At 41.5% G+C, this 14,875-nt stretch overlaps 1 protein-coding gene across 1 annotated transcript in view; it reads right to left on the bottom strand.

Moving 5' to 3' along the window:
• Positions 1-13,126, bottom strand: part of LOC307258400 (interferon alpha/beta receptor 2-like) — a gene marked incomplete at both ends in the record, with an annotated part of 55,410 nt that extends 42,284 nt beyond the window's left edge. Inside the window, 5 exons of the mRNA XM_080037922.1 lie at positions 430-592; positions 11,011-11,144; positions 12,521-12,740; positions 12,875-12,893; positions 13,047-13,126. Coding sequence (XP_079894048.1) covers positions 430-592; positions 11,011-11,144; positions 12,521-12,740; positions 12,875-12,893; positions 13,047-13,126 — 616 coding nt within the window. The remainder of the gene's footprint in view (positions 1-429; positions 593-11,010; positions 11,145-12,520; positions 12,741-12,874; positions 12,894-13,046) is intronic.
• Positions 13,127-14,875: the final 1,749 nt, after the last annotated feature.

Below are 14,875 nucleotides of genomic sequence, written 5' to 3' on the forward strand. Positions count from 1 at the left end.
TTGGTGCTAAATTATGATAAATTCTCTTATAAATTACACAACGAATGAGACAGAGAGAGAGTACACAACTGCTACATGTGTGTCACTCCTATTCCAACCTCTCCCTGTCCCCTTACCCTAACCACCCAGCTGTGATACTTGAACCCAATTTCAGGACTATCGGGCTGTGGGAACATAGGGATGACCCCCCTCGGCGACAACATGCCAAGTTCAACAGCTGGTTGACTCAGAGGTAGATAGGTAGGTATATCAGCTAATGAATCTTATCTTTTGACATTCAGTTATCACTTGTTTTTCAGTCATCCCCGTTTGTCCTCATGGCTTCATCAGAAGCATGGCTTACATAGAACTTAAAATAAATATTTTAATGAACAGTTTAAATCACTACAGAAGAGATGCTGAGTATTACAGTAAACAACAGTGACATACGTGAGCTTATGGGCGGAGGGGGGCTGGTGAAGGCACAGTAAGGTTTACTGGAGACAGGGTTGGAGTTGAATAGTACGGTCACAGAGACGGTCACACAGTACTCCACACCTGGCTGCAGATATGAGATCACATTCTCCTCTTTGTAAGGCACACTCAGTCTGAACTGCAACACAAACCAGAGGAGAAACTCATCACATTGTGTGTAATTTTTCTATAGAAATAACTTTTACATGTGAGCCACAGAAAATTAATCATACATAAATGAGAAAGGTTCCATTTATTGCTCTTGAAGCAAGATTAAGGGGTAGTGGTTATAAAGACAAACATAATTATTTCAAAATAAAGAGTCTTAAGTTTACAATTGCAGTATTTAGTGTTGACACTGTATGTATACACACAAATATGCAGGGTATAGTGTGGCCAAAATGATTAGAACACCTGACAGATCTGAAAATGTTGACCTTTTTTTGCCTCCAAAACATGATTTAATTTCAAAATGTTCATGATACGCAGATTCTGAGCAAAAAAATATCAAATTAAGTCAGTCCTACTGTTTTTAACCACTTTTAAAGGTCCCATATTATGCAAATTGCACTTTTTCAATGTTTTTAACATAAATATGGGTCCACGGTGTGTTTAGAGACTGCCAAAAATACAAATAAAAAAAACTCTCCTTTTCTCCCCCCTCCCCCAATGTACTCCATTCGAACAACACTTTGAGAAACACTGGTTTAGATCAAAGCAAATGCATGTGTTGGAATGGCCGAGTCAAAGTCCAGACCTAAATCCAACTGAGAATCTCTGGCAAATTGCTGTTCAAAAATGTCAGTCTCTAGATTCGCAAATCATAGCCATAGCACAAAAGACTTGCAGCTATAATTGCAGCGAAAGGTGGTTCTACAAAGTATTGACTGAATACTTTTGCAAGCCAAACTTTTCAGTTTTTAATTTGAAATTTTGTAAACTGCAAACGTGTATAATTTTCATTCCACATCACAAATATGCGCCACTTTGTGTTGGTCTATCTCCAGAGGCGGCCTTAACGATCTGGGGGCCCCATTCAAGACCTAGTGTGGGGCCCCCCACTTTTTTTGTATTTTCTTGAAAAAAATAAATCGTAATTTTTTTATTTTTTTTAATACATATTTCTTGTGCATGCATGCTTGTGCATGCTTCCCGCAAAAAGAAAACAGATTGTAGAGTTTTATGAGATGATGGTAGCCTGGCATTCCCAGACCTGCCACTAGGCGCAGGCAAATTAAATTTGCTGCGCGTGTTGGTCTGGAGACGCTCCGTTGAAGCTTATCAAGACTACCAGAAATCTGGTATAACGTTTCAATTGGTTCTATCTAATATGGGCGCGCCAGAGCCCTTTATATGGTGCTCTGGGGAGGACGTAACCGGATGACGACAGTGACGTGCATGCGACGTCGAAGCTGTGATAGTAAACATCAAAGATGGCTGCGGATATGTTGTGTGAGTTTGAGACTGCTTTGGCCTCGACCCTTAACGAATTGGAAGACGGGACTCATAGCTTTCACTAGCAAGTAAGTGGAATGTTCTGTTTTGCCGACCGACAACGGCAAACGTTTAATTGAACAGTTTAACAGCTGTTCGCTAAACGAACGGGGCTTACGTCACTTGTGCATCGCTCTGATTGGTTGTAGTGCTATCCAACTGCGTGCAGTGGCATTTGAAATGCACGAGTAGGAGCCGCCCCTAGAGTTGGAAATTACTATTGATCGTCGCCAGACCCTCTATCGTTCAAGATATCAGGGTCAGGATTTCCAGGCTAAGATGATGGGCCACTGGGTGCAGACTCTTAAAGGCCCCCCCCCCCCCCCCCCACTCCTACCTATCCAGTCAGGTACACTGACTTTTCAGCACATATACAATTAATGGTAAAAACATATTAATGAAGTCAGTTTTTCTCACAGGATTTAGGGATACTGTGGGAGGGACCCTGGTCCTTGTTGGGGGGTCCGGGGGCATCCCCCCCGGAAGAAAATTTGTGCCTTTTGAATTAAAATGCATCAATCTGGTGCACTTTGAGGGGAAAATTTAGAGGCTATATCAAATCCTGAGATGCAGCAGGAACATTATTTTTCAGATTTTTCTTAATCAGGCAGCACTCTTTACTCTGCTACTGTAAAAACAGTACAGTAGATTGGTCTGCAGACTCATGTTCTATGATGGAGAGACTCATTTCAACAGATACAGGGTGGATAGCTACTTTTTATGAACAGCATAGAATTTACACATAGAAATCGTATTCCTGTATGTGTGTGGGGGCCCTAAAGGCTCATCATGAAGCCCCTTAGACAGAGCTACTAATGCTGTTTTCTTATGCTTTTGTATTTCTCCCCCTACTAGTTGAGGGGCCCATGATGATTTATTTCCTTATATTTAGGCGTATTCCTTTTTGGACCCTGTTATTGACCTGAGTGACTGAGCTCTTTGACAATGCAACATGAAAAATTACTATGAGGCCTAGGGCCCGGTAGCCTGCTCAAGAATTATTTATCAAAAAAAAATTATTATTTTTTTAGGGGGGGGGGGGGGGGGGGGCTTGGGGGCCCCCCAGAGGGCGGGGCCCCATTCAATTGAATGGGTTGAAACATAGCTAAGGCCGCTACTGTCTATCACATACAATCCCAATAAAATATTCACGTGTGTGGTTGTAACATGACAAAATGTGGAAAGGTGCAAAGGGTATGAATACTTTTGCAAGCCACTGTCAGTGCGTTTACATGCAGACTCATAATCGGATAACTAAACGAATAAGACCTCAACAGGACTTTTAAACTGCATGTAAACACCTTTATCCGATCTACTTCGGACACAAATCTGCACAATAACGGACAAGAGAAGTCGGATAAGAACACCTAGATAATTCGTTCATTGTCGGCTTTCTCTCTGCATGTATACAGGGATCGGATATCGCATATCGGACTTCTCGTTCTGTGCTTGTGTGCCTGCGCGTGATAGACTACACCATGGGTTATTGACGGAAGGGAACCGGACGTGGCTCTAAAACCACTTGTTGAAAGCATGGTTGAAAGGGCTACAGCGCCACCTAGCATAGTGGAGACAGGACATTTATCCGATTTCTGAAAGGCCATGTATACTCAGACAAGTGACACGGTTCGTTCGAGTGTCTTGTTCGATATATGTGATAATCCAATCTAGTTGTGCCATGGAAACGCACTGAGTAAATGTATGAATATATTCTTGTCATATTACCATATTCAGACCACCACTTCCAAAAGGAAAGCAAAGTCAGTCGGTTATGTACTTGTTTGAAGACTTGTTTTAGTTTTTGTAACTTAAAATTTTTTACATGCTCAAGTTCCTGCAGTTCTTAACCCATTGATGACGGCTGCCGCGCGATGCCACATTGTCTCTCCTGCCTGATGCTGCGTAACGCAGCATTGTTACTTTATCTAATTTTCATGGCCTGCGCAGCATAGAATGCACCATCATTGGTTCAAATACACATGAGGTGGGTTTTGTTGATTTTTTAAGACCACGTGACCACCCAAAAGTTGTGTGGTTTGCCGAAAATCACGACAATAAAAAATAAAAATAAATAAATAAAATACGCCAGCTGTGTCGGTGATACTGTATTACAGAACAGTTAGTGGCGTTTGATGCGCAGAATCAAGGTCTACTATAGACTACTGACGAAAATCACACAACACATTGCATCTATTTATTAACAATATTTATGAATTTAGGCTATATTTTGCTGCTCCAACTCAAATTCAGCCCAGCCAGGCGATAGTTAAGTTTCAGGTTCGTTTTCATCTCCGTGGTATACAGCCGTTTGGACCAGCTGATCGGCTCCCGACAGCAGGAGTCAGTCTGCATTCCAGTTGTACTGGGAAGTCGGATTTATGGTGCCAGTGATAACTGAACTAAATAATAAAATAAAGCTATCTTCTCCTTCCTATATCTGTCTATCTTTATCCCTCCACTACACACTCAGTCACTACTATCCATGCTAAAAGGAAGCAGGATTATAACCTCATTTAGCACATTATTTTTTAATATTTTATATTATTTATTCTTTTTTTTCTCTCCCATCTAATTTTGACGATTTTTAGAAAAATGTGTTGGTTTGTAAGCGCTAAGGGAGCATGTTTAAATAAAACCTGTGAACCTTAACTTTTAAATGTATTTTATTTCATGTTACTATGTGCTACACAGGCTTAGATATTAAGGTTTTGGTAGACTTGACAATTCATACTATTTTTTCAGAAAACCCTCAGGCATTAAGGACATGCATCCTAGATTGCAATAGTCATCAATGGGTTTTAAGAAACAAGTATTTTTTTTGAGCTATATATTATGTTTGACTTTATTTTATTTATTTATTTTTATTTAACCTTTATTTACCCAGGCAAGCAAATTAAGAACAAAATTCTTATTTTCAAGTGCAGCCTGAAGGGGAAGGGGGAGGGGAGTGCTAAAAGTGAAAACAAGGTTATATATATATATTACACTTTTACAAAAATATATAAAATACACTTTAAAAAATTCAATATAATACAATACAATAAAATAAACAGTTAATCAATAGTGTATGACAAGAAGGGCTACTGACAAGAAGGGCTACTAGCAGGTGAAGGAGTCAACTAAGATTTTATGCAGATTTAGTTTGAAAACAGAGAGAGGTGAAGACAGAAAGTTTAAGGGTGTTTTGAAGGGTGTACCAGTCAAAGGCTGCAGCGAACCGGAAGGCACTGCGTCCAAAGACAGTGCGGACAGTGGGGATGGAGAGGTTGATGAAAGCACTGGACCTTAGATTACGGGCAGGGTGGGAGAGGTGTAGAAGAGAAGAGAGGTAGAGAGGTGTTATGCCGAGAATGGATTTGTAGATGAGCAGAAACCAGTGATGGAGCCGTCTGGTGTGAAGGGAAGTCCAGTCTACCAGGTTGTAGAGGTCGCAGTGGTGAGTAGTGAATGGAGCCCCTGTAGCAAAGCGGATGGCAGAATGGTGGAGTGGGTCCAGTTTGCTGAGAGTGGAGTGAGATGCAATTCTGTAGATGGTGTCACCGTAATCAAAAATGGGCAGGATGGTCATTTTGACGAGTGTGTGTTTGGCTGCATGAGTGAAGGAGGCCTTATTGCGGTAAAGGAAGCTCAGACGAGCTTTGACTTTTGATTGTAGGTGCTTGATGTGGGTGGTGAATGAGAGGGATGAATCCAGCCAGAGGCCAAGGTATTTGTAACAAGAAACAAATTCGAGTTCAGAGCCGTCGGCACAGAGGATTTTTGGGACAGAGGTGGGAGCGTGTTTCCGGTCAAAGATAATGCATTTGTTTTTTTTGGTTTATCAGATTGTCAATTGTGGCCTGTGGAATGTTGGTCCACTCCTCTTCAATGGCTGTGCGAAGTTGCTGGAGAAGGCTTAGGGGCCGTGTCCACCAAACGCGTTTTTAAAAGGCGGAGCGCCTGTCTGCAATGCATTCTGCAGGACGCGCATGCGGCGCGCCTTTTAAAAAGCCGCCCGGGGCGGTTAAACGCTCCGCGCGCCTCGCGCTTCTAGCCGCGCGCCCCCAGTTAAAAACAGTTGAACTTTTGAAGAAAAGCGCTCCACGTCATCGGCGCTTTTTTTCGAACGACCAATCAAAATCGAGGAGGAGGCGAGGCTCAAAGTATCAACAAAACACAAACTGAAACAAACTGAAACATGTCGAACGAAAGTCTAATCACAGCTGTCAGTGAGTGTCCGGTCCTGTACGACCTCACTTTGAAGTCCTATCACGACCAAACAAAACGGAACCAGGCCTGGCGGGACATTTCAGCTGTGCTGGGCGTTACAGGTGAGAATTATTCATTAATTATTTATATTATTATCATGTTTATTAATGATATTATCGCATTTAACTATTAGCCGTTAGGTACAAACTGCCACCCGTTTACTTGCTCTTGTGTTTACAAACTACGGTAGTCAAGTAAGCTAACTAAAATTTCAGTTAGCATTAACGTTACTGATAGGTAGGCTTGATAATAACCTTGTAGGTTGTGTGAATTGCTAATTGTAGAGACATAATCTGTATCAACAGCTGAAGTGTCCCGCAAGAAGTGGAAGTACTTGCAGGACAAATACTTGAAGGAGAGGAGGGCAGAGAGAGACAGGAAGAAAAGTGGGGCCGGTGCCACCTCTTTTAAGAGTTGGAAGTACATGGTAATCATGGGCTTCCTGGAGCGCCATGTAAATGAGAGGGCCACGACAAGTAATATGGTTTCAGAGAAGCAGGGAGATAGCCAGGATAGCCAGGAAATGTCCCCCCAACGAGAGGTTAGCCAGGAAATAGCACCGGACATCTTGGCCCTGCTAGCGCCTATGATGTCCCCCCAACGAGAGGTAGGCTACTGGTAGGCCTATAACAAAAGCTAGTAGCCTAAAACATGTGCTAAAAACATACCCTAACATACTAGTGTCTTGGCTGTGAATAAGACTGAGCTTGTGCTAAAGGAATGACGATATGATGATGTAATTACCCTATTAAAATTTGTAAACAGACACATCATATAAGATTCCTTTTATTTAACCTTTATTTTTTTCAGGGAAGGCAATTGAGAGCAAGACCTCTTTTTCTATTCAAGTATTTTTAAATTAGAAGATGAGGCATGCATTTATAACACATCTAAGTAAAGTCTTCCTGTTCAAGATTGAAAAACAAGACTTGTTTCTGTATACAAATCTACTTTTCCCTTAAGGTTTTTGTTAGGTGAAGCCAGATGCAGAGATATTTATAAGAATTCACCATTTTAATTTGCACATTTTAAACAAACAAATGTATGCTTTCTTTCACAGGTGGTGGCTAAAATGAAGAGGAGATATCTCCTCCCTCTCCCAGCCTCTCACAGTCCGCTGTGGACACCTCTCTGGCTCTGGTCACACCGCAGCTTCCTGCACCTCCACCACCACGGAGGAGACGGCTGGAGCAGCCGCTGTCTGCGTTCCAAAAGTCAATAATGTCCTCAATACAAAAGGAAAAGGAGAATGTAGTGGCTCTGGACGAGGATGAGCATTTTATGCTCAGCCTCGTGCCATCATTGAGGAGGCTGTCGCACCAGAAAAAGGCACAGGCGCGCATGAGGATGCAGCAGGTCCTGTATGATGTGGAGTTTGGAGAGTGATTTGGAATAATTTTTTATTTAGATTTAGTTTTAAGATTTTTTTAAATGTGTAAATAATATTTTTGAATCATTTTCTATTTAGATTTAGTTTTAAGATTTTTTTAAATGTGTAAATAATATTTTTGAATCATTTTCTATTTAGATTTAGTATACGCTATAACAATTCTTTAAATGTGTACATAATATTTTTGAATCATTTTCTATTTAGATTTAGTATAAGCTATAACAATTATTTAAATGTGTACATAATATGTTTGAATCATTTTCTATTTAGATTTAGTATAAGCTATAACAATTATTTAAATGTGTACATAATATCTTGGAATCATTTTCTATTTAGATTTAGTATAAACTATAAGAAATGTTTCAAATGTGTACATAATATCTTGGAATAATTTTTTAACAGATCTGTTAATTAAACATATTAATGCTAAGACAATGTTGTTTTGTTTTCATTACATTAGGTAGTAGATACATAATGAATGCTCTGATGATGATGAAGGTGTATTTTTGTCTTCAGAAGTAATACAGCATACAACATGAATGTTAGATTGATTTAAGAAATGTAATTATTAGTTTTGGTTTTTCGCCTTTTTTGATTTAAATATATGAAAAAATTATGAACTAAATTCCATCCTGCCAAGTCACTCGACCAGGCAGAGATGAAAAATAGCTGCTGAAGGTCTCCCTCACTGCGACCGCTTCCCTGGAGGCGTTGTTGCTGCCGACCCTGGGGATGCTCTGCACTGCACCCTGTGATGGCACAGTTGGAGAGCGGGGGCCATCCTCTCCCTCACCATCCCAACGCATGTAGTTGTGGAGGATACAGGTGGCTTTCACGGCGCTCTCTGCCACTTCTGGAGACACGCCGAGAACCCTCCTGTAGAGCCTCCACTGGTTGGCGAGGATGCCAAAGGCGCACTCCACAATCCTCCGGGCATGGGACAGCCGAAAGTTATAGATCCTCCGCTCTCCCCCCAGGTTTTGGCCAGGGTAGGGCCGCAGGAGGTTCCTCCGCAGAGGAAAAGCCTCATCCCCAATGAATACATGCGGCTGGGGTCCCAGATGGTCTGCTCCAGGTAGGGGTCGATCAGCTGGAAGGTCCAGGTTCCCCAGCCGCAGAGCAGTGCCAAAGGCCGAAGACGCGAGCGTGCCTCCATCACTGCTCCTGCCGTAGGCCCCCACATCTACGACCCTGAATCTATAGCGGGCATCCACCACCGCCAGAAGGACGATGGAGAATGCCCCCTTATAATTGAAGTACTGGCTGCCAGTAGACGGTGGGGCCTGGATGACGACATGTTTGCCGTCTATGGCGCCGAGGCAGTTGGGGAAGTCCGCCAGCTTCTCAAAGTCCCCTGCTATCTTCCTCCAGTCCTCTGCCCCTGGCACAGGCATGTATGTGGAGACCATACACTGCCATATGGCCTCACACACACTTTTCACAATCCTCGCCACAGTGCAGAACCCCACCCTGTAGCTGAAGGCTATGGACCTGTACGAGTCTCCAGTTGACAGGTACCTGCAACATAAACAAAGATAGCCTACATTATCTTCAGTTAATTAGAAAACAAAAAAGAACTGCACAGTTGCTAATAAAGGTTTGCCTTCTTATTAATTAAATATGAAAATAGCCTACATTTAATTTATTGAATTAATAAGAAGGCAAACCGTTTAAATTATCCATATGACAAAAGACATGTAAAGCATTGTGTGTGTATGGATCTGCATATGTCACAATGTTGCCAAAATAAAGTGTCTGTGTTTACAGTCTATACAATAAGATTGGGTTGTAGTAATTATTTTTGAACACTGGGTGGCGTATTGGTACAAGACCAGATGAGTGAGCTCACCTGCACAGGTCAAAATTATAGTTTTATCCAATCACTCTGTGACTTTCAGGAACAATATACGATTGTCTGTGAGCAATAGGACACGTTCAGTGTTTCTTGCTCTTGTTACAAATACACACTCAGATATCGCATTGTCCCATTTGCTATTCAACTCGCTATTTAGTTGACTCAACTCCTGTTTATGTCTAAACAATATAGACCTAACGTTAAATAACGTTAAATACCAACTGTTGTGTTTATTTACAAAGACACATTTCAGTTTATGCTACTCACCTCAGACAAATGCACAGCCGTTGGGCGGGACTGATGCTCTCCCTATAATTGGTGTTAATCTTGGCGATGGTCGGCCCAATACATTTTAACACTCCTTCAAACTGTTGCCGGTTCAGTAGGAAATACTCTTCGAAGCGATCCTCGTCCAGGCGGAGCTCTTGACACAGCCGGTGGTACTCCCCGTACTGCCTCCTGCCACGATTAATGCTGTGGACCCACACTCTCCTCCGGGCAACCACGACAGGCGCAGGGGGGTCCGCAAACTCCGCTGCCACGGCAAGAAGTGCCAGCAATCTTGCATTCATTTTCTCGTAGGCTAAATTTTTGTGTCAGGTGTCAGATGATGGAGCCAACAGATAGAAGCTGTATATCTATGGATACAAGCGATGACGCGTATGACGTAAACGAAAAACGCTCCGTGCGCCTTTTTTGCGCGGCGCGCACAAACGCGTTGAAAGCAGCGCACGGAGCGCTCCGCCTTTTAAAAATGCTTTTGGTGGACACGGCCTTATGGTGGAGAAATGAACATTCAATGCACGAGCAACAGATCTGGTTGACATTCCTGCTGTCAGCATGCCAATTGCACGCTCCCTCAATGCTTGTGGCATCTGTGGCATTTTGCTGTGAGACAAAACTGCACATTTCAGGGTGGCCTTTTATTGTGGACAGTCTAAGGCACACCTGTGCACTAATCATGATGTCAGATCAGCATCTTGATGTGGCACACCTGTGAGGTGGGATGGATTATCTCAGCAAAGCAGAAGTGCTCACTATCACACATTTAGACAGATTTGTGAACAATATTTGAGAGAAATGGTACAATTGTGTATCTGGAAAGAATTTTAGATCTTTAAGTCCATCTCATGAAAAATGGGAGCAAAAACAAAAGTGTTGCGTTTATATTTTTGTTGAGTGTATGTTGAAAAATCCTACAGTTTAAATATTTATCTAGTGACTAGATAAATGGTTAGTCAAGAGAACAACTAGATTCTAGTCGGTAATTATAACAAAAGCTTATGACAATTTCTGCTAATTCACAAACTGACTAATTAAGGAATCTGTAAAGTTCTACAAATCCATGTTAAGATCATTAATGACAAGATATGTATTAGTTTCCTCCTGCTGGAAACACAGTACATTATACTGTATATGTATAACAGTATACATAAATATATAAAAGAGTACGTTGTGTGCCATAAAACAAAAACAATAAAAGGAATTTACCCCTTAAAAAATAAAAAGGTTAATGATCCATTATGAATAGAAAGACATTGATTAGTGGCGCTTTAAGGCAAACACATACCTGTGCACCATCCCTGGTCCTCTGCACGTGGAAGACCAGCTCTGTGTAGAGCTGGTGCTGCTGGAGCCCAATGAGCTGCAGGAGCAAACAGTCCCCACAGCCGGACACAGACACGTCCGGAGGTCCAAGCAGCGCTATGGGGAGGAAGCAACCCACTGTCAGTCTGCTGGGAACAGCTTCATTGTCAGACATTGTCTTATAATTTAAAAAACTGGAGCAAAGATGGCTGCCATTGCCACTTCATTTTCAACATCTGAAGTTGAACGAAAGAAAACAAATGGGTACCAAGTACAGTCCCGGACAACCCACTGTCAGTCTGCTGGGAACAGCTTCATTGTCAGACATTGTCTTATAATTTAAAAAACTGGAGCAAAGATGGCTGCCATTGCCACTTCATTTTCAACATCTGAAGTTGAACGAAAGAAAACAAATGGGTACCAAGTACAGTCCCGGACAAAAGTCTTGTCACTTATCAATTTTGTAGAAACAACAGCTGATAAACTGACTTTTAATTAATCCATTGGTTTAAAAAAATGGCTCATATGAAAACTAAAACCCTCCCAAATTATGTTTAATATACTCAAATAAATTTGCTTCATTGAAGAAATATTGAATACAGGAAGGTCAGATTTTGGCAAGACAAAAGTTGTCGCCTACAGAGAGTAATGTAAAAATTTAACAAATAATTTACTTCAAATACAAAAATATGTTGCATAACATCAGTGAATTAAGTAGTGGTGCTGTGAGATCCATATTTAATATCTTGTATGACTTCAATATCTACATCAAAGTTCCTCAAGGCAAAGAAGATCAAGGTGCACCAGGACTGGCCAGCCCAGTCACCAGACATGAACATCATTGAGCATGTCTGGGGTAGAATGAAAGAGGAAGCATGGAAGACCAAACCAAAGAATCTTGATGAACTCTGGGAGGCATGCAAGACTGCTTTCTTTGCTATTCCTGATGATTTCATCAATAAATTGTATGAATCATTGTCGAACCGCATGGATGCAGTCCTTCAAGCTCATGGAAGTGATGTTATGCAACATATTTTTGTATCTGAAGTAAATTATTTGTTCAATTTTCACATTACTCTCTGTAGGCGACAACACTTTTGTCTTGCCAAAATCTGACTTTTCTGTGTTCATTAAATTATCAATATTTCTGCAGTGAAGCAAATTTATTTTAGTATATTAAACATAATTTTGGAGGGTTTTAGCTTTCATATGAGCCATTTTTTAAAACCAACGGATTAATTAAAAGTGAGTTTATAAGCTGTTGTTTCTACAAAATTGATAAGTGACAAGACTTTTGTCCGGGACTGTACACTGAATATCCTCTGTATATATGGAAGAATTCTATCCTTCCGATTTAAGTTTTCCATCATTTGCTTTACGCTTAGAAAATGTGGATATTTGGTCCCAGCCACTGTTGCCAAGTTCAACTAACAAGATCTCTTTAGTTCTACCTCCCTGCTACATGGGTGTAACTTCATCATGTGGTGTCTCACTGTCAGACAGAGGCTGGAAGCCCCCGGACACAGTCCAGTTGGATGTGTGAGTGTGTGTGAAGGCCTGGACACGGGCTTGGTAGTGGTCGAATGGATCGGAGAACGCTCTAGTTAGGTTACAGGTCTGTCCTGCCATTAGCTCCAAACAACCAGCCACTGGGCTCCAGGAGTTCTTCCTCCAACGTGAAAGAAAAGGCAGACAGATAAAGAGATATGAGAGCTAAAGACAACTGTTCAGAATAATGTGTCATTTCACATATTACCACAGTGTGCGTTATCCTGATACAAGGAAAGTCAAACTTGTTATGACACTGCTTCAAGTGCAGTTACTTGAAATGGAAAGTGCCTGCTCACAGGGTTTAGACTTGCTTCACTAACACAAATTAAACACTGTTTCAGAAGTTGCACATCAGAAGTATCAGTAATCAGTGCGTGTTTGTCTCCGGTAGCTCAATAGGATTGCTCCTTAATTAGCTTCACTGTCTTCTATCAGCTCCTTCCACCCTGGTGCCTGCCTACTCAATACCTGAGGCGGAGGACTTGAACTGTGAATTGTGTGTCTGGTGGGCTCTGCAGGCCAGGCAGGAAGCTGAGCGTATGCTCCATGTTGAAGGAAGAGATGGAGACGTTGGAAGGTGCAGGGAGAGAAATGCATACCACTGCAGTGGAGGACAGAAGAATATTAGTTTAACATTGAAAGGATTTTTCAATAACCTTTGTAAATATACAGTTACACTACAGGAACATGCCCTGTGAATACCCAATAGCTATCCACCTAAGTGAACATCCACTATGCATTTACTACTTTTGCCACCAACCACATAAACACGGTGCCACCATATACACCATGTTCCAAATTATTATGCAAATTGGATTAAAGTGTCATAAACATTCAATGTTTTGTTTTTCAATTAAACTCATGTATGATATTGTGTCTCAGGATGCCTTGGATCATTGAAATCAATCTCATACACCTGTGATAATTAGTTTGCCATGTGAGCCCAATCAAAGGAAATCTACTTAAGAAGTACGTTCCAAATTATTAAGCAGGCCACATGTTTCAAGCAATATGGGAAAGAAAAAGGATCTCTCTGCTGCCGAAAAGCGTCAAATAGTGCAATACCTTGGACAAGGTATGAAAACATTAGATATTTCACGGAAAATTAAGTGTGATCATCGTACTGAATCGAGTCTGAAGACTTTTCTGTTTCCAATTTAACCTGTACTTTTTATTTAATTTAAATGTTTTACTTCTTTTCATTCGCTTTTAAATGTCTTCTAATGTGTTTTATGTATTTTAATCTTGCCCCTGTAAAGCACTTTGAGTGGCCTTGTGTTTGAATTGTGCTATATAAATAAATTTGCCTTGCCTTGCCTTACTGTCAAGAGTTTTGTGGCTGATTCAGAGCACAGACGGGTTTGTGCAAATAAAGGCATAATGAGGAAGATTTCTGCCAGACAAATTCATTGGATTAGGAGAGCAGCTGCTAAAATGCCATTACAAAGCAGCAGACAGATATTTGAAGCCGCTGGTGTCGCTGGAGTCCCGCGAACCTCAAGGTGTAGGATCCTCCAAAGGTTTGCAGTTGTGCATAAACCTATTATTCGGCCACCCCTAAACAATGCTCACAAGCAGAAACGGTTGCACTGGGCTCAGAAATACATGAAGACTAATTTTCAAACAGTCTTGTTTACTGATGAGTGCTGTGCAGCCCTGGATGGTCCAGATGAATGGAGCAGTGGATGGTTGGTGAATGGCCAACATGTCCCAACAAGGCTGCGACGTCAGCAAGGAGGTGGCGGAGTCATGTTTTGCGACGGAATCATGGGGAGAGAGCTGGTAGGCCCCTTTAGGGTCCCTGACGGTGTGAAAATGACCTCGGCAAAGTATGTTGAGTTTCTGACTGACCACTTTCTTCCGTGGTACAAAAAGAAGAACCGTGCCTTCCGTAGTAAAATCATCTTCATGAATGACAATGCACCATCTCATGCAGCAAAGAATACCTCTGTGTCATTGGCTGCTTTGGGCATAAAAGGAGAGAACCTAATGGTGTGGCCCCCATCTTCCCCTGACCTCAACCCTATTGAGAACCTTTGGAGCATCCTCAAGCAAAAAATCTATGAGGTTGGGAGGCAGTTCACATCAAAACAGCAGCTATGGGAGGCTATTCTGGCATCCTGCAAAGATATTCAAGCAGAAACTCTCCAAAAACTCACAAGTTCAATGGGTGCAAGAATTGTGAAGGTGATATCAAAGAAGGGGTCCTATGTTGACATGTAACTTGGCCTGTTTAGATGTTTTTGATTGAAATAGCTTTTGATTTCACTAAATATGACCTCCTAATGCTGCAAATT

Source organism: Ammodytes marinus (genome assembly GCF_949987685.1).
Source record: "Ammodytes marinus genome assembly, chromosome: 12".
Taxonomy (NCBI): domain Eukaryota; kingdom Metazoa; phylum Chordata; class Actinopteri; order Uranoscopiformes; family Ammodytidae; genus Ammodytes; species Ammodytes marinus.